We start from the raw sequence: 25,979 nt of genomic DNA on the forward strand, positions 1-25,979 counted from the left end.
AGATTACATCGACCCGTATAGGAACCCCTAAGTATTTTAAGTTCTGTAAGCTTGTGGAGCGTCTGCAGACTCTCTGATGCTAAGGCACAATCAGACAATCTTATGAACGTTAGTTTCCGTATATTTGTATCACGTAATATTTCCAGCAGTTCCATATTGCCATCTTTAAGGCGAATCTCGATATAAGATAGGTCACGTGACACAAATTCAGATCGCATGTCTGACAGATGCTTATTATAATCGTCCCCACGAGCTTTTTCACATGGCTGCAATACAATATCACACAGCTGACACTTGACAGGATGATCTAATGAAGACAGCGTGATCAACAAGCTCCACATCCACTCAGATGAACATTCGCTTGAAGATAGATTTACACTTTGTAATAAAGCAGGCAACTTGAGATTACATCGACCCGTATAGCAACCCCTAAGTATCGTAAGTTCTGTAAGCTTGTGGAGCGTCTGAAGACTCTCTGATGCTAAGGCACAATCAGACGATCTTATGAACGTTAGTTTCCGTATATTTGTATCACGTAATATTTCCAGCAGTTCCATATTGCCATCTTTAATGTGAATCTCGATATAAGATAGGTCACTTGACACAAATTCAGATCGCAAGTCTGACGGATGCTTATTATAATCGTCCCCACGAGCTTCCTCACATGGTTGCAATACAACATCCTGCAGCAGACACTTGACAGGATGATCTAATGAAGACAGCGTAATCAACAAGCTGCACATCCACTCAGATGAACATTCGCTTGAGAATAGATTTACACTTTGTAATAAAGCAGGCAGCTTGAGATTACATCGACCCGTATAGCAACCCCAAAGTATCGTAAGCTCTGTAAGCTTGTGGAGCGTCTGCAGACTCTCTGATGCTAAGGCACAATCAGACAATCTTATGAACGTTAGTTTCCGTATATTTGTATCACGTAATATTTCCAGCAGTTCCATATTGTCATCTTTAAGGCGAATCTCGATATAAGATAGGTCACGTGACACAAATTCAGATCGCATGTCGGACAGATGCTTATTATAATCGTCCCCACGAGCTTTTTCACATGGCTGCAATACAATATCACACAGAAGACACTCGACAGGATGATCTAATGAAGACAGCGTGATCAACAAGCTCCACATCCACTCAGATGAACATTCGCTTGAAGATAGATTTACACTTTGTAATAAAGCAGGCAACTTGAGATTACATCGACCCGTATAGCAACCCCTAAGTATCGTAAGTTTTGTAAGCTTGTGGAGCGTCTGAAGACTCTCTGATGCTAAGGCACAATCAGACAATCTTATGAACGTTAGTTTCCGTATATTTGTATCACGTAATATTTCCAGCAGTTCCATATTGCCATCTTTAATGCGAATCTCGATATTAGATAGGTCACTTGACACAAATTCAGATCGCAAGTCTGACGGTTGCTTATTATAATCGTCCCCTCGAGCTTCCTCACATGGCTGCAATACAACATTCTGCAGCAGACACTTGACAGGATGATCTAATGAAGATAACGTGATCAACAAGCTGCACATCCACTCAGATGAACATTCGCTTGAGGATAAATCAACACTTTGTAATAAAGCAGGCAGCTTGAGATTACATCGACCCGTATAGGAACCCCAAAGTATCGTAAGTTCTGTAAGCTTGTGGAGCGTCTGAAGACTCTCTGATGCTAAGGCACAATCAGACAATCTTATGAACGTTAGTTTCCGTATATTTGTATCACGTAATATTTCCAGCAGTTCCATATTGTCATCTTTAATGCGAATCTCGAGATTAGATAGGTCACTTGACACAAATTCAGATCGCAAGTCTGACAGATGCTTATTATAATCGTCCCCACGAGCTTCCTCACATGGCTGCAATACAATATCACACAGCAGACACTTGACAGGATGATCTAATGAAGACAGCGTGATCAACAAGCTCCACATCCACTCAGATGAACATTCGCTTGAAGATAGATTTACACTTTGTAATAAAGCAGGCAACTTGAGATTACATCGACCCGTATAGCAACCCCTAAGTATCGTAAGTTCTGTAAGCTTGTGGAGCGTCGGAAGACTCTCTGATGCTAAGGCACAATCAGACGATCTTATGAACCTTAGTTTCCGTATATTTGTATCACGTAATATTTCCAGCAGTTCCATTTTGCCATCTTTAATGTGAATCTCGATATTAGATAGGTCACTTGACACAAATTCAGATCGCAAGTCTGACGGTTGCTTATTATAATCGTCCCCACGAGCTTCCTCACATGGCTGCAATACAACATTCTGCAGAAGACACTTGACAGGATGATCTAATGAAGACAACGTGATCAACAAGCTGCACATCCACTCAGATGAACATTCGCTTGAGGATAAATCAACACTTTGTAATAAAGCAGGCAGCTTGAGATTACATCGACCCGTATAGGAACCCCGAAGTATCGTAAGTTCTGTAAGCTTGTGGAGCGTCTGAAGACTCTCTGATGCTAAGGCACAATCAGACGATCTTATGAACGTTAGTTTCCGTATATTTGTATCACGTAATATTTCCAGCAGTTCCATATTGCCATCTTTAATGCGAATCTCGATATTAGATAGGTCACTTGACACAAATTCAGATCGCAAGTCTGACAGATGCTTATTATAATCGTCCCCACGAGCTTCCTCACATGGCTGCAATACAACATCCTGCAGCAGACACTCGACAGGATGATCTAATGAAGACAGCGTGATCAACAAGCTGCACATCCACTCAGATGAACATTCGCTTGAAGATAGATTTACACTTTGTAATAAAGCAGGCAACTTGAGATTACATCGACCCGTATAGCAACCCCTAAGTATCGTAAGTTCTGTAAGCTTGTGGAGCGTCTGAAGACTCTCTGATGCTAAGGCACAATCAGACGATCTCGTGATCGTTAGTTTCCGTATATTTGTATCACGTAACATTTCCAGCAGTTCCATATTGCCATTTATAAGGAAAATCTCGATATTAGATAGGTCACGTGACACAAATTCAGATCGCAAGTCTGACAGATGCTTATTATAATCGTCCCCACGAGCTTCCTCACATGGCTGCAATACAACATCCTGCAGCAGACAAATGACATGATGATCTAATGAAGACAGCGTGATCAACAAGCTGCACATCCACTCAGATGAACATTCGCTTGAGAATAGTGTTACACTTTGTAATAAAGCAGGCAGCTTGAGATTACATCGACCCGTATAGCAACCCCAATGTATCGTAAGGTCTGTAAGCTTGTGGAGCGTCTGAAGACTCTCTGATGCTAAGGCACAATCAGACGATCTTATGAACGTTAGTTTCCGTATATTTGTATCACGTAATATTTCCAGCAGATCCATTCTGTCATTATGAAGGCCTATCTCGATATAAGACAGGTCAAGTGACACAAATTCAGATCGCAAGTCTGACAGATGCATATTATAATCATCTCCAGGAGCCTCGATTACAACATCCAGCAAACAATTGACAGGATGATCTAATGAAGACAGAGTGATCAACAAGCTGCACAGCCACTCAAATGTACATTCGACTTCGCACAGTATTATAAACTGCAATGAAGCAGGCAGCCTGATATCACACCGACCCATATTGGCACCATGCAAATAAAGCACTGTAAGCTTGTTGAGTGTGTGGAGAATATCTGATGCTAATGAGACGTCATCAGATGACCACAAGTACAGTGACCCTATAGATGTACTTCGAATCAACTTATACATATCACTATTTCCGGGTGTCACAAATAGGGAGATATTTTTCATATCACTTGACAATAATTCTGGTTGAAATAGATTTGTGTTGCTATCCGTTACATTCATATTTACCAAATATAATATAATCTTGTGTTTTAATGACGACAACCTCACTAGTAACCGTCGTAGAAACACAGCACTGAATGTACAGTTCCTTAAAGCAATTTGTTCTATTGTGCCAGGAAGAACTATGTCTTCCAAAAACGTTGTGTCTACTATCCCTAAAAACGTTAATTGAGAAAGGGATGGAAATACATAAGAATAGGCTGATACGTCAATATTCCCCATATAGTGAAGCTCCTGTATGCTCGAATGATATAATGCGTTATTAATTTCTGGAGTAACCGCCATCATAACACGTCTTAGACTATGTTTAGACTGCTGTATAACTGTCAGTATTTCACTTGTAAATAGATCATTACGTTCTAAAATAAATGACTGAACATCTGATTTGTTGGACAGACAAATATTCTTTAATGTATTTAAACCGGACTCATTAAGATATTCACCAAATATAAAGTCCGAACAAGTCAGGCAAATGTCCTTCTCCCCACTGGCCTTTGCTTCTGTGTAACCAGCGATGAGCATGCGCTGGAATAAGACTGATTGTGTGAGGCAACGAAGATTGTAATCATTTTCATAAATATCCGGTCTTAAAATGTTTCTCTCTGTGAAAATGAACATTTTACTACAAAACGCCCTAATTTCGTCACAACATATTCCCTTTACGTACACGCTCAATCCTTGATTTATGTCGTTGAGGAACTTGTCGTCAGCCAGACGATTTAACAGTTGATTAGCTTTCCTACACTCTAGCCCACACAGATAAATGATTGTCTCGCCCATTTCCAACACATTGTATTTGGATTCCATTTGGATATAAGCAATACAGTCTTGATTTGAATTTGCGATATGATATGCAGCCATGAAGTCTTGCACTGTCTCGTGTATAAATGAAAACTGTGCATCCTGATCTACTTTTGAAGAGCTGTATCTTTTCGTTAAAACACCAGCACGGAGACAAAATTCCAACTGAACGTCTGAAATGTAGTTCAATAATTCCCGTTCGGTGAACACAAGAGATTTATTACCAGAAAATGTTAAGTAAAACGCGGCCTTCGCAAGTGCATCAAAAATATCAATCTGCTGCTGAATGAAACGTGTATTGGATAAACACTGAAAAGAACCTCCTTTCTGAAAATATCCCTTTCTTGCGTTTGCATTTTTAAAAAGTACGTCTATGAGAATACAATGTATTTCACACAATGAACCACTAATTTTATAGTTCATCCACACATTGACTAACAGAGTAAGCCGCAAGGGTGACGTGAAAAAATGACTCAATTGACGTTCATTAACGTACGTCATGAATTCAGTGTGTGTCTTTTCATTACATGTCTGAAGACTGTTAATTATTTTCTTTGAGAGCTCCTCTGGTTCAATTACTCCTTCAATTTCTATTAAAGTGTTGATTTGGGAATCTTTGATTCGCTCATCCGCCATTTTCCATGGCCGTGATGTAATTACAGATATGCACTTCGTATAACATTGAGCTAGTAAAGGTATAACGCATTTATTCAAACGATCAACCCATTCATTAAGCCCATCCATAGTTACTAAGCATGTCTCTCGTGCCAGGATTTGTGGCAAAAGCTTAACGGTCTCTTCGCGTTTAGCATCAGTATAAATCTCGTGGACAATTTGTGTTTTGATCATCTCTATAACCTCTCGTTGATCCGTTGCATCTCTTAGTGATATTTGAAAGAGAAACTGGAACTCCTTCAATGTATTGACATCACAAAAAATAGGCTTGTGATCAGGATTGTGCACAGACACTGCATCACACCAGTCAAGCGCCACTTCAGTAAGGAATGTGGTTTTACCCATCCCGGGTTCTCCTTGAACAAATACACGGTTATTGAGCTTTCCATCTTTGTTAAATAAATCCTTATATTGATGAACATAGTTTTCCGTTTTCTTTCGAGATCCATCTTTCTCAATTATGACGTGGCTCAATTTCGGTTGCACAAAGACATCACAGATGGGTTTATCACGACCTTCCCTCAGTGGTGAAACAGACACAGTATTCTTCTTAGACGTATAGAACTGTATTAACCTTTCACGAAAGTCTGAAATAATAAATAAACCTTTGATCCACATATGGCACAATCTAGTGAATACCACTTTTTTAATTGTAGATTAAATAATAATAATAATTATACCAATAGAAACAGAAAAAATAAGATCAAGAGGGAAAAATGAAGAAGAAAAAGATGAAAATGAAGATAACGACGACGATGATGGCGATGAATATAAAATCCACAATATTATCAAAACCGCTGATATTGCTACGGATTCTAATTATCACAATAAGAAACAAGATATATTTGTAAAAACTATGTCCCCCCCCCATATATTTGACCTTTAAAATTGAAGGATGCATGCGCACTTTTGACTACATGACTAAAGAATGGCAGAAATCTCAATCAACAAGGATATTTTGTTGACGATTATTCGAGCCTTACTAGAGGTGTGTATTTTTTGGCTTTGTATTAGTATCTTTCTAACAATTTTATCATTAAAACATTGACGCTATGTTTGCTTAAAATAATGAAATAAACACTCAAGGCTTTGCATTGAGTGTTTCAAGGCAGTGATCCCATTTTTAATAATTTGACGCTAATAGTTAGTTTTTTCAATAAGATATGAGGATATGAACAAAACTCTCCTTATATTCTTTCTGCCTTTTCATTGCTTGATATATTTCATACGTGTGTATATTTTGTGGGGAAACTATCAAAACATCGTTCTATAAATGTAAAACAGGCAGGAATATAGTGAATTTCTTACAGATAATTTTGTTTGTTGTACATAATTTAATTTAGATTACTTATTTATGCTACTTAAGTATTGCTTATCTGCCAAAATAAATTCATTATTGCGTTCTGATGATTTTAAATTGTTCAATAAGAATATAACCCGCTTCAGAAAAAACTAGTATTTCCATAGATGTAAGAATAATAGTGAGGTGTACATGATAACAGCATGTTTTAGCATTTACTTCAAAATTAAGAAACTTGATATTAGAATAATCGTGGACCATCATTTTCTAATGAACCCATCAACCAAACACTGATAATAAACAAAAGGACCAGAATGGCCCTAGTTAACTCATTCATTCAATCTTTGTCAAAAATATGACCAAGTGATCACGTGTTTTAGCCAGATAAGTCAGATACGATTATTACTTTGATTTGCAACAAGAAAATATTTCTCTTAAAATACTAAAGTATCAGGTGAACAAGCTGTGTTTGAGAAACACTATGTCCCACATATATTTGACAAATGTAGACGGACGGACGGACGACGGACAAAGACGATCCTAAAACCTCACCTGAACAATCGGGTGAGCTAAAAACTGTGTGTGTTTTCACCGATCCGAACCAGTTTCAAACTTTTCCGAGATATCAATAAAACCAATGTCTTGACTAAGTTTTGCGATGATTAGGCAAACAATGTGACTTCTAGAGTGTTCACAAGGTTTCTCTATAGTCATATAAGAAAAACTGCCCCATCCCCTGGCGGTCATGTGAATTGACAAATAAAGCCAATGTTTTTACCAAGTTGCATGATGATTAGGTAAAAAAATGTGACTTCTGGAGTATTCCCGAGCATTTTTTACAATATTAATATAAGGAAAATGCGCCACACCCCTTGCATCCATGTTTTTTAACGGACCGGAACCATTTTCGAACTTAACTCTCGTATCTAAGAAACAAATGTTCTAACGAAATTTTATGAAAATTGGGCCAAAAATTCAACTTCAAGAGTGTTTACATGTTTTCACTATACACATATAGAGAAAACTGCCCCGCCCACTGGCGGCCATATTTTTTCACCGATCTGGACATTTTTTTAACTCGTCCGAGATATCAATGAAACCAATGTTTTTATCAAGTTTGTTGATGATTGGGCAAAAAAATGTGACTTCTTGACTGTTCACAAGCCTTTTTTCTAAATAAATATAAGGAAAACCGCCCCGCCCCCCTGGCAGCCATGTTTATCAACGGACCGGAACAGTTTTCGAACTTAAGTCACCTATCAAGGAAACGGGAAACAAATGTCCTGACCAAATTTCATGAACATTAGACCAAAAATGTTACTTCTAGAGTGTTCACATGTTTTCACTATATACATATTAAAAAAACTGCCGGCCCCCCTGGTGGCCATGTTTTTTCACCGATCTGTTCCATTTTCCAACTCGTCCGAGATATCAATAAAACTTATGTTTTTACTAAGTTTCATGATGATTGGCAAAATTGGGACTTCTAGAGTGTTCACAAGGTTTCTTTATAGCCAAATTAGGATAACTGCCCCGCCCACTGACCGCCATATTTTTCAACGGACCGGAACCACTTTTTAACTCAACCAACATATTATAAAGACAAACATTTTTACAAAGTTACATGAAGATTTTGCATGAAATGTGACTTCTACAGTGTTTACAAGGTTTCTTTGACCTAGTGACATAGTTTTTGACCCAGTTTTGAACTTGATCGAGGTTTCATTGGGACAAATCTTCTGACCCAGTTTCATGAAGATCAGACTAGAAATGTGGCCTCTAGAGGTTTTACAAACCAAATGCCTTCAAGCTCACAGGAGAAATAAAAAGAAAAAGAAAATTTCTTGGATTCGGTATTTCACCAAATTCAACAAATATCCTCTATACATTTATAACAGTTTCTTAAGACCGTTCAAACGCATGTTAACACTTAAGACCGTATTTATACGCTGAGATGAGACTGTTGAGCACGAAAACGTATTCACAATATCGTTTGTGCGTTGAAAATATTTAGCCTGTGTGTTATTATTACTGGTTGTGGGTTTGTAAACTGCCTTTGTTATTTACTTTTTAACTTGAATACAATATACTTACAATTTGGTTTAAATGTTATTGTATATGAAATTATTGCTTACGTTTACCCTTAATTAGCAGTTGCTTTGTTGGCATACTTATTTTGTCCGTGAGATTGTAGCATTAGTGTAAGAAATATAACGTTAACTGTTAAAGTTTAAAATCATGCTTACATTATCTTGTGGTGTTAGCATGCTTGCGTTCTAACGTAGACTTAAGTAGACTTGCATAGTAATGGCACGGTTAGCTTGTATATAGTAGCTTCTGTTGTAAGCATTTAGTTAAGCAAGCATAGAGTTAGCAGGATAAACATACTTATGTTTGATTATATATGATTTTGTAAATTTGGATCCCAATTGATATTTTCTTGTTTACTAAAATATTTTTGCTTCAAATGCGTTTGCAAACTTTTATCCAGTACGGTAATTTGACACTTGTGAAGAGTGGGTATGATATTTCATTGATAAATCTCAAACCGCCGCGATATGTAGGAACCATGCCCGCTGATTTATGCGCCCATAAGGCATTGATGAATACTACAATTCCCTATTTTCAGTTTTAACATTTTTGCACGTAAATCTCCCAAATGCCATCAAAACGATAACACATTTTCAGATCTTATTATTCCCTTCGTATATTGATAATTAAAATGTAAAAGCCATGTAAAATATATACGTTTGGTCAAGTGAATTAAGGTAATAAATAGAGGACTAGCAAAGTTATGTTACAGAAAGTTTCGTCTTATTCCCATAGATGGTGTAATATCCCCAAAAGCTGGGGCCGTCTGATTGATCAGCAATAAACTTTTAAAGAAGCTAGTCAAGTCAAGTTAATTTTATTGTTATTTAAACAAAGGCCCCCAACCCGAAATAAATAGTAATACATTGTAACAAAAATGCAAAAACATGGAAAAAAAAATATAAAAATGTTGGGGGAGATTTGTGTGTGCGATGGTTGGACAGTCTTTCAAAAAACAATTATACAAAATAAATATTTGTGTTTTTTAACCATGTTTTAAAAAACAAGAGCTGTGTTTGTGAAGTACAATGCCCCCTACTGTGCCGCCTTGAAGCCGTATATTTGACCTTTGACCCTGAAGAATGACCTTGACCTTTCACCACTCAAAATGTGCAGCTCCATATGATACATATGCATGCCAAATATCAAGTTGCCATCATCAATATTGCAAAAGTTATGACCAAGGTAACATTTTTGGGACAGAAACAATAATACAATAACAGCAAACACATGCAATGACAGACCAAAAACAATAAACCGCCGACCATTCTCTCCTAGAGTGGCAACAAGGATTTTCTAAGAATTAATCGACTTTTTGAATACACAAGACACAGATATGCAGTCATTATAAACATTTTGACTCAAAGTTTAATCAACTTTATGTCATAAATGTGGTTTTAAGAGTAGTAATAAGGTTTTTCTAATATTTCACCTGGTAACTTACTTTTTGAACACACCTTACCAATATTCGAAATCAGAAAATGTCAATATCATTATTCTGACCAATTTTTATTCAAATTGAGAGATCTTTGCTGCAATGACAGGCTTCGCGAAATTGCCGGTCCGTCGGTCCTGACCGGCAATTTTTCATTTGGTCCGGCAGGTTTAACCAGAATGTCGGTCCTTGTGACCGGCAAAATAAATGTGAAATGAATGCAAACATATCATATTTTTTCAAAGTTGAAAATTCGAAGGGCAAACCTTTTACTACAGTCTACATCATGAAAATGAAATCGCTCATTGTTTTGATGTTTGCAATAAGTTTGTTACGTACAATTAGCAAATCCAACTGGTTACACAACACCTACTTCAAACTAAGTCGCAAAATCGGCAACTGCGTTCTAACAAAAATCTTGATAGCTTTGATATATTTTTCGAGTAGATAAGGACATTGAAGTATGAATTTCTGTATGAAGCATTTCTTTAAAAAGGTTGTTTATTAAATATAAACAATGTTCTAGTATTATCTTTATAACATGCACTCGTCATAGGTCTCCAAAAATGTTATCATTTTACATTGTACAAGTTAGTGTCAGTAAACCGCAATTTTATTTTCGATACTTCTACAATCTTTAGTCTACGTTGTTAAAATGCGTAAATGGATATCATTGGTCAGTTAAATATAGTTTGACCAATTAGATGCCCTGTAACTGTTACATATTTCGCTGGATGTAAACATCCAAAATGTCGTTTTTACGCTTTTATGATGGCGCAAAGCCAGGTAAGAAAGGTAAGCTAACCGACGATAAGAAAAAAGAAAAGCGAAAGAGTACGAGTCTCGAAGGGTGGAAAGATCTTTCCAATCAAAATGGAAAAATGAAAGAGACTGGCTTGAATACGACGAAGAAACGAAAACAATGTTTTGCACTTGCTGTAGGGCAAATTCACAATTCAGGTCAGTGTCTGTGAAAGGGAATACTTTCGTAGAAGGCAGCTGTAATTTTCGGCATTCGGCAATCGTTGATCATGAAAAGTCAACACCCCATGAGAAAGCTCTACGCATGTCAAAAACAACGCCATTGACGCCTTCAGAATTGAAAACTACCGAAGCTGGAAATGCCTTGAAAATGTTGCAGGCGGCAGAGCGTAACAAACTGTGTTACCTGTTTAGAAACGTTCATGCCATAGCAAAGAACAACAGACCAATTTCCGATTATAAGTGGTTATGTGAATTAGATATTGCTAAACAAATTGAAATTGGATCAACATATATAAACGATCATGCAGCAGTGAATTTTATCCATCACATTGCTAAGGTTGAACTCTCTCACACAGAAAAACAATGTAAAGCTGTTCCTTTTCTGTCTTTTCTGATGGACGGAACTACAGACATCTCGGGATCTGAGCAAGAAACATTGTATTTACGGTATTCCAAAACTGGCAATGTAACCGAGAGGTTTCTGAATACAAGTTCCCCGAAATCAACAACATCTGCAGACCTGTATGACCACGTAATTGATGTGCTCAAACAAACAAATATTGACAAAGGTAATTTAAAATTAACACCAGCACTAAAAGATAAAACTAAATTTGTGTTTCTTTTAATATTTATTTAAAAATAAATTTGTGAATAATTAAAACCATCAGCATCTGAACAAATAAATAATTGAAAGAAACTGTAAATATAAGCTTTGAATCACTGAATCAATGTTTGCTTAAGTAAATGTCATGATTTCTGCTCCTGCCATGGCAATGGTTTTATCAGAAAGAAACTAATATTCAATAATCAACCAACTGTATACATTTCAGACAAACTTGTGGGCATGGGTACTGATGGTGCTTCCAACATGACGGGTTCTCGTACAGGATTATCAACTTTGATGAAACAAAGAATAAATTCTGAACTAGTCAATGTTCATTGCTTATCGCATAGACTGGAATTAGCCTTCAGAGATGCCATTAAGAAAAACAAGCAGTATGAAAAGCTTATGACATTTCTCATTGGCGTACATTATTTCTACAAGAAAAGTCACAAACAAAAAACTGGCCTTCTCACAGCTATCTCCACTATCGGCAAGGGAGTGCTTCCACCTAAAGTTACAGGAACCAGGTGGCTACCTCACCTCTTCAGATCAGTTACAGCGCTTCTCAAGACTTTTCAGGCATTAGAAATCCACCTTGCGACTGCCAGTCATGGAAATCCTAAAGCAGAAGGTCTATACAAGCTGATGACAGATATAAATCTGTTAGCGTTCTGTATCTTTCTACTGGTATGAAATTCAATGTGATCATATTTCATTTTTGTAATTTTAAAGATTCAATAACATGATTAAAGAATCATGAATGTAATACATATTTCATCATTATTTTATACCTGCAAGGTTGTTCATCACCAATAAATTGTTTATTTAACATACAAACACTCATGTTGTAACAAACCTATTTAAATTAATATACTAGTATGGTATAAAGATTAACATATAACATGAAAGCAAAAAGAATTTAAGTGCATACATTCATTTCAAATGTGTATAATTATGTATATATATAATCTTCAGGATGCACTGGACCCAGCGATGAGGCTTTCCCTCAAGCTCCAAAGATCTGATGTGACGCTCTGTGATAGCCTGTGCTGGATTGAAAGCACAATGGAAATTCTACAAGAAAAGAAAGGAAGGTACTGTAGTCACCGTTCAATATTAAAATTTGCCATGAAATAAAAAGAAACATAAACTTATCAATAATATTAACCAATCGCAGTGTTAGTAATAGTATGATCTGTATCATTATGACTACTAGAAGTAGGTTGCATATTAAAATAATAAATTGACTGCTGGCTTGAAAGGCTACCTGAAGCTGCCATCGAGCTTCTACAAAAACGAACACATGAAGGGATAGCGCTTAGAGGTAATGCGTCAAGCATGAGCTATGCAGATGGCATCATTGATAGTCTGGTCGAGGCCATAAAGACAAGATTCGCAACAGAGTCGAAAAACATTCAGAATGCTACTAAGATTCTGCACTTGAGAAGTTGGCCATTAGGCAAATTGACAGGTTTAATATTCAGTTGATCCCCAGTTATTGCCCAAGTTCAATTGATATAGAAGTTTAGTTTCTTCAGTTGATGTTTTCAATGCAATGTTTGCATGCTAGCATAGTCTTTACAGGGTTTCATTGTTTGTTTTATTTTGGTTTGTTTGTTGTTGTTACAGCTAGTATAATTATAAGCCAACGTTTCAGCCTGTGTGAAAGCAGTTACAGTTAAGAGTTAAGTGCAAAACTCTTGTCTGGCTATAGTATAAAGCTTTCTGTTAAAAATCAGTTCTCAAACGTGCTGTATTTCTAGTGATCGAACTCTGATAAATATTTGTTGTTCATTAATATAACAGGAGATTTCATTAACCTATCTGCAACAAGTAAAGTTGTTTGCTAAGTAAATTTAGAATGTAAACATTCATACTTGGCCAATATATTAATAATTTATATAAAACGTAATATTATATACTAAAACGTATGGTGTTGCATTTTGCCTCACTTGACTTGACTTCACTCATAATAATGGAACATTGAATGATGTATAAAAATTTAAGAGTACATAATTTTTTTCATAAATCACCAAAGAGCAAGCTGCAATGGTTGTGTTGCTTATTTCAATAAACAGAAACAACATATAATAATTATAATACTAATAATTACATCATTAGTTACAATTTGTCTCTTATAGATAAAAAGTTTATGGTTGCGTATATTTCATCACATAAAATGGTTAAAGTTTTAGCATGTGTTACCTTTATTTCAGAATATGGTGATGAGGACGTTCAACTGGTGTGTTCCCATTTTGAGAAAACGCTGAAGCGTGCGGTGGCAGAGTTCACACCAGTGGCAGCAATAAACGAGTGGAAACTTTTGAAGAAACTGGTGCCAAAAAAGTAAGTTTTGTGTTGTTTGTTTTAGTTAGGAAACCGTTTCAATTGAACTCTTTAAATTATTTGAAGAAAAACAACACAGAAATAATATACTTCCGGGTACATTCGGTTGAATACCTATGTAATGATAATGTTTTCAGGCATGGCAACGACTTATCAGACCTGGGATGGGACCAGGTACTGACAGGAGCAGTGGCAGATGATCTGCCAAATATCACCCTAGTGATTGACCTGCTGTTGACGCTCCCATCCACTAGTGTGCGTTGCGAGACCGCATTCTCACAGCTGAAACTCCTCAAAACTTGCAGGAGGCAAAAGATGGGGGAAACTGTTCTACTGGACCTGATGACCGTCAAGCTGTTGTCACCCAGCATAGATGCCTTCAATCCAGAATCTGCTATAGATTCATGGCTGGTAAGCTTAACTTGAAGTCAAGCTCATTTACAATATTAAAACATGCAACCAGCCACTATGTGCAGTACCTCCACCATGTTTTGGCAAAGTATTGTTTATACTATTTGTTATAATATTGATTGGGCATTGGAAATTTAACTTTTCAGGCTGAGCCTTCTGGTGGAAGACGGACATCTTACACACGCAGTCGCAAGCGTAAGCATGACCCAGAAACCACAGACATTTCTGCCCCATCAACTTCTTCAAGTGCAGTGATATGCCTGGAATCAGACTCCACTCACTCCGACTCAGAGGAAGATGCTGAAGTGCCTGTGCCCAGTGTGGTACAAATCACTAACTTCGAAAAGGAGATTGACAAACTGTGTGACAATGATGAAGAAGATATGGAAATCGAAGAAGATTGCGAAGACTTTCAAGACGAGATGACAAACACTGAAAAACTGCTGTCTTATTAGAATAAAGGCTTGTTGAGCTAAAATAAAGGGTTTTTCTTAATGTACATAGTTGTGTTGTTGTTTTTTTTCGGTCCGGCTAAATTTTCTCCGGACCGGCACATTTTCTGAAATGCCTGTCCGGATGACCGGCAGTTTTTTTCCGATTTCGCGAAGCCTGCAATGATGTTTGAATGTAAGTTGAACTTAATTGGAAACAGCACATTTGAGTTACTTTACAATATACAAAGTATATCAACAAACTTTTTTCATGAAAGACGTTCACCTGCCCCTGTTCATGGCCTCTTGCTATTCTTAAGTGCGGCTAAATACCTACATACGAATCCGCTCAAAGATACTGTTTACTCACGTTCTGCATTGTCTTTGTAGTCGTCTTTTGCCTTGTCATTAACTGTTTGTTGGATGCACTCTATGCTATCATTCGTTAGGTCTTTTATAAGTTGAACACTGCTGTTTGTCAATGCCTCCGTCACATCTCTGATTTGTTGTTTACAATATTCTGCCCTGCCATATAGTGTCTGAACACTCTCCCCCTTTTTCTCTTCAATTTGGCTAGTGGCTTCAGTCATCTTACGTTGAATGCGCTCTACGCTATCTTTAGTTTCGTCTTTTATAAGTTTAACACTGCTTTTTGTCAATGTCTCCGTCTCAGCTCCGATTTTTTGTTTACAATATTCTGCCCTGTCATATAGTATCTGAACACTCTCCCCCTTTTTCTGTTCAATTTGGCTAGTGGCGTCAGTCATCTTAGCTGTTATTTCACTATTAGCTTGTTGTATCACTTGTTCAACGTCCTTCAATGCTTCCTTTATTTTGTTCAGACCTTCTTCCAGAGTTCGTTTTGATTTTTCAGAGAATTCTTGCTCAGCGGCATCTTTAATACGCTCAATTGCTTGTTTGTAATCTTGAATCATATTGCCAAATTCAGTCAGAGGGAGGTGGTCATTCTGAAGCTACATTCGAAATGAAAAACAAATGTTATATTAAACTATGTTTCATGACAAATTTGATTGGTTTAGTAAATACCATCATAATTAATACAAGAACATGCATAGAAGAAGAAAAATGCCATCGTACTAGCTAGTTAAAAGCAGTTGGAAAACTTAAGTATAACTTAAATTAATCGCTCAATTTTATCGTTTGCCACTTTACATTGATCACACACACAAAATCTTTAAGTTGATTAATTGAATCAATCGCACAGTACAAAGAGTGTATGACTCTGCAAAAAGTTTGACGAAAAAAGAGGACAAAAAGACCCAACACACTTAACTGAGATCCTAAGGATTTAATCATAGTTTTTTTTGACCCAACAGGAACACTTTTAAATCACACGTACAAACGATCATTGGGACAAATGTTAAGACTATGTTTCAAGAAGATTGGTAAATAAATGTCGCCTTTGGCCGCAAGAGGTTTCGTAGCTTTTTCTTCAATTTGACTTAGTGATCTAGTTTTTGCCGTCACATGAACAAGTTTTGATCTAAGCAGATATATCAGTTAAACGTTCTCACAATGTTTCGTGAATAATGTATATAGCTTTCAGAGTGTTACCAAGGTTTTTCTTAAATTTTACCAACTAACCGTATTTTACCCACCATGATCCAGTATTGAATCAAGTGGAATGTCATTGAGACACTTAGTTTCTAGAAGATTGGGCAGTATATGCCGCATCCAGATTTTAAACAAGCGTTTTCTTTAATTTGATTTGGTGACCAAGTTTTAACCCAATGGGACCCAGTTTTTAATAGGGTTGAAATATCATTGTGACTCCAGACAGCTTTTAGCTTTTAACGTAAGTTGACCTTGATTTTGACCCAACTTCACACATCTTCGAACTCAAATGGAAAATCTTAGGGTAAAATGTTCTGGATAATTGCATGTCAGTTTGACAATAAATGGGGGTCTATAGTGTTTAAAAACGTTATCTTTTAGTTGACCTTGTGACCTGGTTTGTTATTTAAGGTGTCTCAGTTTCAAACTGCGACAAGATATCATTGAAACAAATATTACTGAAGATTTGGCAGTAAATGGTTCCTCTAAAGTGTTCACTAGCCTTTTCTTTAATTTAGATCTTGTAACATAGTTTTTGACCCCACGTGACACAGTTTCTAACACGGCTGATATATCATAGGGACAAACGTTGGTAAATAAATAAGACCTACACAGTGTTTACATTTTTTTCTTGTATTTTATCTAGTGACCTGATTTTTCTTTCGCATTGCCCAGTTTTTACCTCGGTCATGTACAATATCGGAAACAAATGATATGCACAAGTTTCATTATGATTTGAAAACTAATGTGGCTTCTAGAGTGATAACAAGCTTTTTGTAATGGGACCAGGTTACTAATACTTGAAGTGACCCACTACTGAATTCGATAAGAAATCTTACAGCATGTATAATCTGACAAAGTTTAATAAAGATTTGACTGTAAATTGGATCTCTAGATAGTAATCTGATATAGTGACTTAATGTTGTTTTACCCCAATTAATCTAGTTTCGAACTTATTCACAACTCAATATCCCGTAACGATATGTGAACATTTATGAGCAAACGCGCAGGGCCCTCTCTTGCCGCCATCGGAAGCCATCCCCATTCCTCATGAGGGGAATTTTCGCACCAATTACCTTTTAATGGAGATTTGTTTTACTTAGTCTCTCATTACTTCATTTTTGTGTACATGTTTGCACTATATTCATTTCTTTTTTACTTTTAGTGTATTTGACACTCATATTAGACTTTACCGTGATGATGTATTATAAAATGCATGTCAGTATAATAAAGAGGTGAAACTTCTGTCGTTCCAGTAGTATTTCTCGCCTATTTTACACACACACACATGGTCCTTTATTTATGGCAAGTTACCATTATCAGTGCTAAAATAATTATTGAAAAGCCGCATTTTCTTCTCTCATCTCTAAAGAAGTCAGTGAATATGTTGTTTTTTAAAAATGAACTGATGGATAAGAACATTAATGTATCGAGTAGTGTGAATAAAATAACATACTGGTAAAACAAAATACTTTATTAATAAAACAAACGAAAACTATTTTCGACAATCACAGTCGCGGTCGCCGATGCATGTGTGTGACAGTCTGATGCATGATTTTGCACAGACTCATGTTCATCTTCAATCTCCATCGACTTGTCATTTGATGGCGCGGTCGCCGATGCCTGTGTGTGATGTCTGTTTGGTTAATATTAATACTATCTAATGCAGTTTGAAAATCTTTCTTTTTTTTTGCAGGAAATAATCGGTTTTCGTAAGCTGTTTTTCGATATGACTTAGGTGTTTCATTTTATTATCCGGACGGTTAAGATGTATAAATCATGCAGGTGCGCAAAAATTAATATATCCCGTCCACAGCGGTATCGATGAGGCTAGAAAATACTAACAATATTTGTTCCGCGTTACGGGTTTTGCGTTTGCTTGTTTTGTTTCTTTCGTATTTTTTTCTAGGGGATTTTTTTTACACAAAATAGGGGTTAAAAAGTATACTTTTTCATGGGAGAAGCCGCCGATATTCGGCGGTAAATAGTGCAAATCAAGGGCCCTGACGCAAAATTGGCTTCGGAAGCATGACGTAGTTCTCATGAGCTGCCCGAAGCCAATCTTGCATTTGCTCTTAAATGTTCACATATCGTCGCGGGAAATTCACTAAATTCTATGTTACAAGACCACACATAGTGCTGAAATCTTGGTCATTGCTGTAGAGAACTCTGATTGTTATGTGTTAATATTATTTTACTTAAAATTTTTAATATTTTACAAAATATTCCTTCATTTTGAGTGTTTGTGAGGCTTTAAACTTCTGCAAATTATTGACAAAATATCTGAAAAGTTTAATGTTGATAAGCAGAAAAATGATAGAGAAGTGTCCGACCAAATGTTAACAATTACAATTATATAAATATTCACAATGTCAACAAATACTAAGGTACATAACTCTGCGAAGAACATTGTTTCCTGATTAAAAATAACGTCTTGCGCTTCTAAAAAGTATAATCCACATGTATAAAATTTCATGTTGATACGCAGAAAACAGAATTGTTTGCGACATATAGTATATATATTTTACATGTACATCGTGACAGATCAACTGATAAATAAAAGGACCAATGATCGACAAACCGTGATTCCAGTATACACCCACAAACTTGTTTGCAATGCTATTCCTTGTGCGGCGGTATTATTACTAGTGAAATTTTTTGTATAGGAATAGGTTTAAAAGTGATATGACACTGGGAACTGGGAACGAACACAATAAGTGAATGAGAAGTGATCTAACAATCTAAAATATACAACCAAAATATGTTTTGTTATCAAATTATATTTTGTCTATGTTGTTTTAGCATTAAATGAGTAAACGCATTTTGATTTAACAAAACAATCAAACTGCCATTCATTTGAAAAATCGTTTGCGTTAGGCATCATTTACGAGTCGAATGTTTGGTTTGGTTTCAGTTCAGATCGGAAATAGTATTCAGTGTCATTGTGTGGATTTCAACAATTTGAATTAAAAAAATACAACATTCACATGCAAATTTAGGGTTTGTATGCGCAGTTATTGACAGAAATATGTTACAAGGATTGCATCTTTAATTCATAGTATTTTGTTTGTGTGAAATATGCAATTTTGCATGTTTCTGGTTCTGTTGCATGCAAATCATTAAATTATCAAAATACGCTAAATATCCATTGGTCTTAAAATTATATCAAGCAAACTATATCAGAGCATTTTGATTTTGATTTGTTTTAATTAGAACTTTGAACTTCATGTGTAAATATCAAGCCTCTTCTCAAACAATGGCTGGTTTTCAAATTTTTACTGTCGTAACTATTAGCGGATTCTAGTAATGATTTGACATAATGCAATTTGCAAGTAAGAAATTTGACCAACAATGACATAAAAAATGTATAATTGTATATACATACATCAGTTAGCATAATGACGGCTTTATTTGCAATAGGATCTTTTGCCAGGCATTTCGAATCTGCCAGCAGCTTGGTCAATGTTTTGAAATAGTACTGAAGTTCAGCAACTGTTGTCTTGCACGTGGCACTGTGGCGTACATCTCTACCAATTTGACGGACCTGAAGTGGGACCGGATGCTTTCAAAACAACTTTATAACAAGGGACAAAATTGTCACAAAACCAGGTTTTCATTGTGAAAAAAAATCTGATAAAGGGAGACAACTCAAACTGAACTTTTGAAATGAACAAACAAAATTAACACCCTTTGTAAGTTTGTTTTAAAATAAATCTATTTTTAGTCGTGGCGACCTTGACATTGGAGATATTGACGTGATTCTTTCGTGCGACACACCGTCCCATGATGGTGAACAAATGTGCCAAATGATTTTAAAATCTCATAATGAATGACATAGTTATAGCCCAGACAAGCTCATTTATAGGTATTTTTACCTTTGAACTCAAAGTGTGACCTTGACCTTGGAGATATTGACGTAATTTTTTCGCGCGACACACCGTCTAATGATGGTTAACAAATGTGCCAAATGATTTTAAAATCTCACAATGAACGACAAACTTATGGCCCGGACAAGCTTGTTCCGCCCGCCCGCCAGCCCGCCCGCATTCGCCAATCTAATAACCAGTTTTTTCTTTCGGAAAACCTGGTTAATAAAAAAATACATGTAAAACTAATTTTACAAGCATAATTGTTCATCCCCCGCCAAATTGAGGGCGTATATTGATGGGTGCAAATCCCTTGATTAATGGTATAATCCTGAAAAAATATTCAGTGTGGGATAATTGTTTTTATCCCCACGCTTTTAAAAGCTTGGAGATGTTGTATTGATCTCCATCTTTCTGTCCGTCCGTTCAGCAACTATCTCCTCCTACACTATTAGCACTAGAACTATGAAACTTACACACATGGTAACTATGAGCATATGTGCGACGGTGACGGCGACGGAATTGTGATGTCATCCCGGGGTCAAGCGTTATGGGTAAATTGATGGGTAAAAGAATTAATTTCACTTACAACATGCGACGCACATGACAATAACTTTTGACCCAGGGGTCAGATTAAAATTCCAATGAGTGCAACGCCGCACATATACCCATAGCTACCATGTTTGTTAGTTTCAAGATTTTAGTGCTTATAGTGTATGAGGAGATAGTGGCTGACCACGCAAACCCAAAATTTAGTTTTAACATAACTTCTTCATGTATTCACCATTTGACTTCAAATTAATACTGAACATCACTAATGACAACATGGTCTTTCTCTACCATCCATGTCCACATTACCCACCCCATTGATAAAGGTAAACGCAGCTTGGTTCCCGTCCTCTTTCATATTTATTCAGAGGTCTGCGGGTACTACTTCCCCGTACCTCTAAAAACAATTTCGTACCCCAAATTTTCGTACCCATTTTTTTTCGTACCCACATTTTTTTCGTACCCAAAATTTTTTTTTACCCAATTTTTTTCGTACTTTATTTTTCTCGTACCCAAAATTTTACGTTCCCACATTTTTTTTCGCACCCAATTTTTTATGCTACCTAAATTTGTTTATACCAATTTTTTTTCGTACCCAAATTTTTTATCGTACCCAATTTTTTTTGTTCCCTATTTTTTATTTACCCAAATTTTTCCATACCCAAATTTTTTTCGTTCCAAAATATTTTTTGTACAATTATTTCGTACCCAAAATTTTTTCGTTCCCAAATTTTTTTTCCTACCCACATTTTTTCGTACCCACAATTGTTATCGTACCTACGGTAATTTTTGTTTCGTACCCAAATTTTCTTACGTACCCAAATTGTTTTTCGTACCCATTTTTGTCGTACTCATTTTTTTCGTATTCACATTTTGTTCGTACCAAATTTTTTTCATACCATAATTTTATTCCGTACCCAAATGTTTTTTTTGCATAATTGTTTTTTACCCAATTTTTTTCGTACACACATTCTTTTCCTACCCAAATTCTTTATCGTACCCGCATTTCTTCGTACCCACATTTTTATTCGTACCCAATTTTTGTTCTTTTTTTTGTTTGTTCCAAAATTATTTTTCTTACCCTTTTTTCATACCAAAGTTTTTTTTCGTACCCATTTTAGGGAGGCTTTCACCCAAACTTTTGTTTCAACATAACTTCTTCGTTTGTTCACCAATTGACTTCAAATAAATACTGAATATCTCTTATGACAACACGGTCTATCTCGACAATCCATATAATCCATTATAAATAATGCATATATGAACAAATATTTGCTCCTGATATATTGTATGGATTTTAAATATACCCATAACGTTTCATGTTAAAATATGTAATGGTCTCTGAGATATTCCCTATGAACAGTTACATCATACAAATCAAACAAAGGGCATTAACTCTTCTTTGAGAAAGAGTATGGTTATGGTTCGTATGCATAACACAGCTCCCCATTGATATCTTTACACTGTAAATGTATACACTTCTTGGGTCCCATGTTGATATCTTATATCAGCGATTTTTCTTCCCAAATCGGGAAAAGCACCTGTACCATACCAAGGGAACAAAGGACACAATTGTCACAGAACCAGGTTTTTAATTTGAACCAAAATAGGTCTGAGAAAGGAGACGATTAAAATGTGCATTGTTACTGATTGTTCCTAGTTACCCCCCTAATGTCAAATTCAATCAATATTTAGTGGTGACGACCTTGATTTCGACCAAATCATAAAATCACGACAATATGCGCCATGGCACTTGGTGACAATCATTTTGTGAACGTTTCATTGAAATCCGTTTAGAAAGTTGCGATCGGAAGATCATATATTGCCATGTTTGACATTTGAACTGAAAGTGTGACCTTGACGTTGGAGATATCAACGTTATTCTTTCGCAAGACACACTTTTCAATCTTTGTGGACAAATATACGGAGTAATTTTACAATCTCACCATGAATGACATAGTTATGGTCCTGTCAAGATCAATAATGGCCATGTTTTTACCTTTAAACTGAAAGTGTGAAATTGACGTTGCAGATATCGACGTAATTCTTTCGCATGACACACCGGTCAAGTTTGGTGAGCAAATGTGCCAAATGATTTTAAAATCTCGCAATGAACGACATAGTTATGGCCCGGACAAGCTTATATAGAATTGTTCTACTCTACCGCCCGCCGGCAGTCATCAATCTTATAACCAGTTGTTGTTGTTTTTGGAAAACCTGGTTAAAAATTAGCGCGAAAAACCCTGAAATTGAGAAAATTTTAATCGTGAAATCTTCCAATCGGAAATTATAGTTTTTTTAATGGGCCTTATCACAGATTTTGGCATGTATTGAAGTTTGCCATTAAATTCTTTATATTGATAAATGTAAACATTGGATCTAAAAAGCTCCAGTAAAAGATCAAGAATAAAATTTAAAAAATAAGAAAACAAGTAACCCGCAGCAGGGCTCGAACAACTGACTCACGGAGTCATGGAGTAAAAGTCTACCTACTTAGACCATCCCGCCTATCCGTTTTTATACAATGAAGAACATTTTTTTATACTTTATATTAGCAATTCTCGTAGTTTCCTAAAATATAACGATATCGACAGAACTCTATAAATTATTCAATCTTTCGCTTAATAATTTTCAGCTTTTAAAATCGTCAAATGATGCATATAATTGCTATTTGGGAACATGGTAAATGTTCAGTATTTCTGTTTCCTCACAAATGCCATAACTATAACGAACATTTGCGAATCTGAAACACATTTTTTTTTTATTTTATAAATTAACCAAAGCATGAAAATGCCCTTTTAATTTCTTGGTATAGAAAGCAAAAATCAACTCAAACATTGTTTTAAATTCATTTTGGCTTGAAATGTTCAGTGTAAGTGCTCATTCAATTTTTTAACTTGCAGATAATGCACTTTGGGAACAAAAGTAATGGAATTTGCCGTTCTTTTGGGAAATTTTCAGACAGTAACTGGGAATTTTGTGTTTTTTGTCCAATTGAGAAAGTACCTTTGAGTACTTTCTAAAGAAGGGAAAAATCGCTGTATATAGTTTCTGAGATATAGCCTTGACAAGTTTCTGACAGATGGACGGACTGACTTATGAACAACGCAAATTTTTTGGCTGGAGAAAAAAAACTGTTAATTAATAAACAAGTAAAAAATACACTACACTTCAAGTAAAACATTTCCACAAAAGACAATAAGTTGCGCTTGAAACATTTTAAAACACGTATACATTACCTTTTCTAGTGGACATTGCGGTTTAGGCGGCAAAGGTGAAAACCATGAGGGGCAGAGATGATTCTGAAAATCTGTGCAGTTCAACATGATGTTGATCACCGCGTTGAAATCTGATTCCTGAACAGATGACACGCCAGCATATCCTGTCGGAGGAAGGTAACATTTGGCAATTTGCCACCAGTTTGATTTCCAACCTTGGGCGTTAGTATTCTTCCATGAAGGACGATTGAATCGATGAAATGATTCTATACCAAGTTTCACTTTATCACATGTTTGGCATTTGGGGAATTGCATCAGTTTTTCAATAGAACATTGCCCACAACTGCTACCAATTGCTGCGTGGACCTTTTTAATTGTGTTCTCAATGAATTTAGTCAGTCCTTCCTTTGTCACAGAGAGGGCTATGCAAGCCTTGAACCAGTTATTAGTCTCTTCATCCGCGAATATCTTGGTATTGGCAGCCATCGTCATAAGAATGCATGCACCGTTCAGATTCAGAAGCAAGTTCCTTTGTTGACGACCACAGAGTTGAAGTCATGAACACATGACCAAAGTTTCATCTGATTTATCTGATCGGTTTTAAGTCTGAACAATTGTGTTCTGTTGGTTGCCCTCCATTTTTCGTCTACAATTAAAAACGATTTATTTACAAAACCCTCACGTGTCATATATATTGAATCATATCACAACAACATAAAGCCTAGAATTATTTTCATATCAACATACAGCTTAGAATCATATCACATCAACATTAAGCTTAGAATCGTATCACATCAGCATGAAGCTTAGAATCGTATTTCATCAACATGAAGCTTAGAATCATATCACATCAATATAAAGTTTAGAATCATATCACATCAACATCAAGCTTAGAATCGTATCACATCAACATAAAGCTTAGAATCATATCACATCAACATAAAGCTTAGAAGCATATCACATCAACAAAACGCTTAGAATCATTACACACTAACATACAACTTTAAATCATATCTCATCAACGCAGTGTTTTTTCACCATTTTGGGGAATGGAGCCGGATCCCTTTGGATAGGGAAAAATCGCATCGTTTTGACTTGAATTGGGAAATAACTGTTGTTCTTTATTAACACATGCTTTAAAATTAAGAATAAAACTGATTTAAATATTTCATTTTTATATTTCAACTTATAGAGTATGATGGAGATGAACTTAATGTTGAAATTTATTTAAAACAAGAGGGTCATGGGTCACTAGGCGCTCACCTGCGACCCAAAAAACCTTGACTATTCTGAAAAAGTGTGAGCTGAATCAATAAGATTGGACCTAAAAGTGACTTCTAGAGTATAAATATATTTTTTTATTTGACCATCTGCTAGTGACCTAGTTTTTGAGCTAACATTACTTAGTTTATATCTCAGCCGAGATTTTATTGGCACATTTTTTCTTACTAGGGTTCATGAAAATTGGCCATTAATGCGCCTAATATAACGTCAACAAATTCTTACTTTAGCCATATGTATGTAAGTAAAATTACCAGCGAATTGTTTCGCCCAATTGGGAAAAGTACCTGTACCAGCCCAGTCGGGAACAAGTGCTGTTTGTGAAACACGCATGCCCCCCAAATGGGCTGTCAGTTGTAGTGGCAGCGATTGTGTGAATACATTACAGTATGATTGGCAATTTGAAGAAGAATTGCTCACGTGACTGCTCCAGGTCACAGTGACCTTGAATTTTGACATAACGTCCTAAAACTCAATAGGGGTCATCTGTCGGTCATGACCAATTTCCCCATGAACTTTCCTGATCCTAACTCTAAGCATTCTTGAGTTATCATCCGGAAACTA

The 25,979-nt window shown here is 36.1% G+C and overlaps 3 protein-coding genes across 4 annotated transcripts; 2 read left to right on the forward strand and 1 right to left on the reverse strand.

Moving 5' to 3' along the window:
* Positions 1 to 10,990: 10,990 nt before the first annotated feature.
* Positions 10,991 to 12,906, forward strand: LOC127838727 (zinc finger protein 862-like). Of its 2 annotated transcripts, none has more exons than XM_052366703.1 (3): positions 10,991 to 11,703; positions 11,965 to 12,425; positions 12,714 to 12,906. In XM_052366703.1, the coding sequence occupies exons 1-3, from the start codon at positions 11,073 to 11,075 to the stop codon at positions 12,873 to 12,875; spliced, it is 1,254 nt and encodes a 417-aa protein (XP_052222663.1). In that variant the 5' UTR covers positions 10,991 to 11,072; the 3' UTR covers positions 12,876 to 12,906. The 2 variants fall into 2 exon arrangements, with proteins under 2 accessions (XP_052222663.1, XP_052222664.1); XM_052366704.1 differs by having other exon boundaries at positions 11,965 to 12,369.
* Positions 12,822 to 15,114, forward strand: LOC127838731 (uncharacterized). The gene is made up of 4 exons (XM_052366709.1): positions 12,822 to 12,832; positions 13,955 to 14,084; positions 14,222 to 14,495; positions 14,642 to 15,114. The coding sequence occupies exons 3-4, from the start codon at positions 14,400 to 14,402 to the stop codon at positions 14,948 to 14,950; spliced, it is 405 nt and encodes a 134-aa protein (XP_052222669.1). The 5' UTR covers positions 12,822 to 12,832; positions 13,955 to 14,084; positions 14,222 to 14,399; the 3' UTR covers positions 14,951 to 15,114.
* Positions 15,115 to 15,288: 174 nt separating this feature from the next.
* Positions 15,289 to 15,861, reverse strand: LOC127839997 (uncharacterized). The gene has a single exon (XM_052368386.1). The coding sequence runs from the start codon at positions 15,859 to 15,861 to the stop codon at positions 15,289 to 15,291; it is 573 nt and encodes a 190-aa protein (XP_052224346.1).
* Between the last annotated feature and the right edge of the window lie 10,118 nt (positions 15,862 to 25,979).

This window comes from Dreissena polymorpha, chromosome 7 (assembly GCF_020536995.1).
Source record: "Dreissena polymorpha isolate Duluth1 chromosome 7, UMN_Dpol_1.0, whole genome shotgun sequence".
NCBI classification, from domain to species: Eukaryota; Metazoa; Mollusca; class Bivalvia; order Myida; family Dreissenidae; genus Dreissena; species Dreissena polymorpha.

What these genes read in the sequence shown, in the direction of transcription:
- LOC127838727 (XM_052366703.1), top strand. Translation starts at nt 11,073, where the DNA reads ATGTTTTGCACTTGCTGTAGGGCAAATTCACAATTCAGGTCAGTGTCT. An exon ending in ACAAACAAATATTGACAAAG is followed by an intron (nt 11,704 to 11,964) that starts GTAATTTAAAAT and finishes TATACATTTCAG; the next exon opens with ACAAACTTGTGGGCATGGGT. An exon ending in CGTTCTGTATCTTTCTACTG is followed by an intron (nt 12,426 to 12,713) that starts GTATGAAATTCA and finishes TATAATCTTCAG; the next exon opens with GATGCACTGGACCCAGCGAT.
- LOC127838731 (XM_052366709.1), top strand. Translation starts at nt 14,400, where the DNA reads ATGGGGGAAACTGTTCTACTGGACCTGATGACCGTCAAGCTGTTGTCA. An exon ending in CTGCTATAGATTCATGGCTG is followed by an intron (nt 14,496 to 14,641) that starts GTAAGCTTAACT and finishes TTAACTTTTCAG; the next exon opens with GCTGAGCCTTCTGGTGGAAG.
- LOC127839997 (XM_052368386.1), bottom strand. Translation starts at nt 15,861, where the DNA reads ATGATTCAAGATTACAAACAAGCAATTGAGCGTATTAAAGATGCCGCT.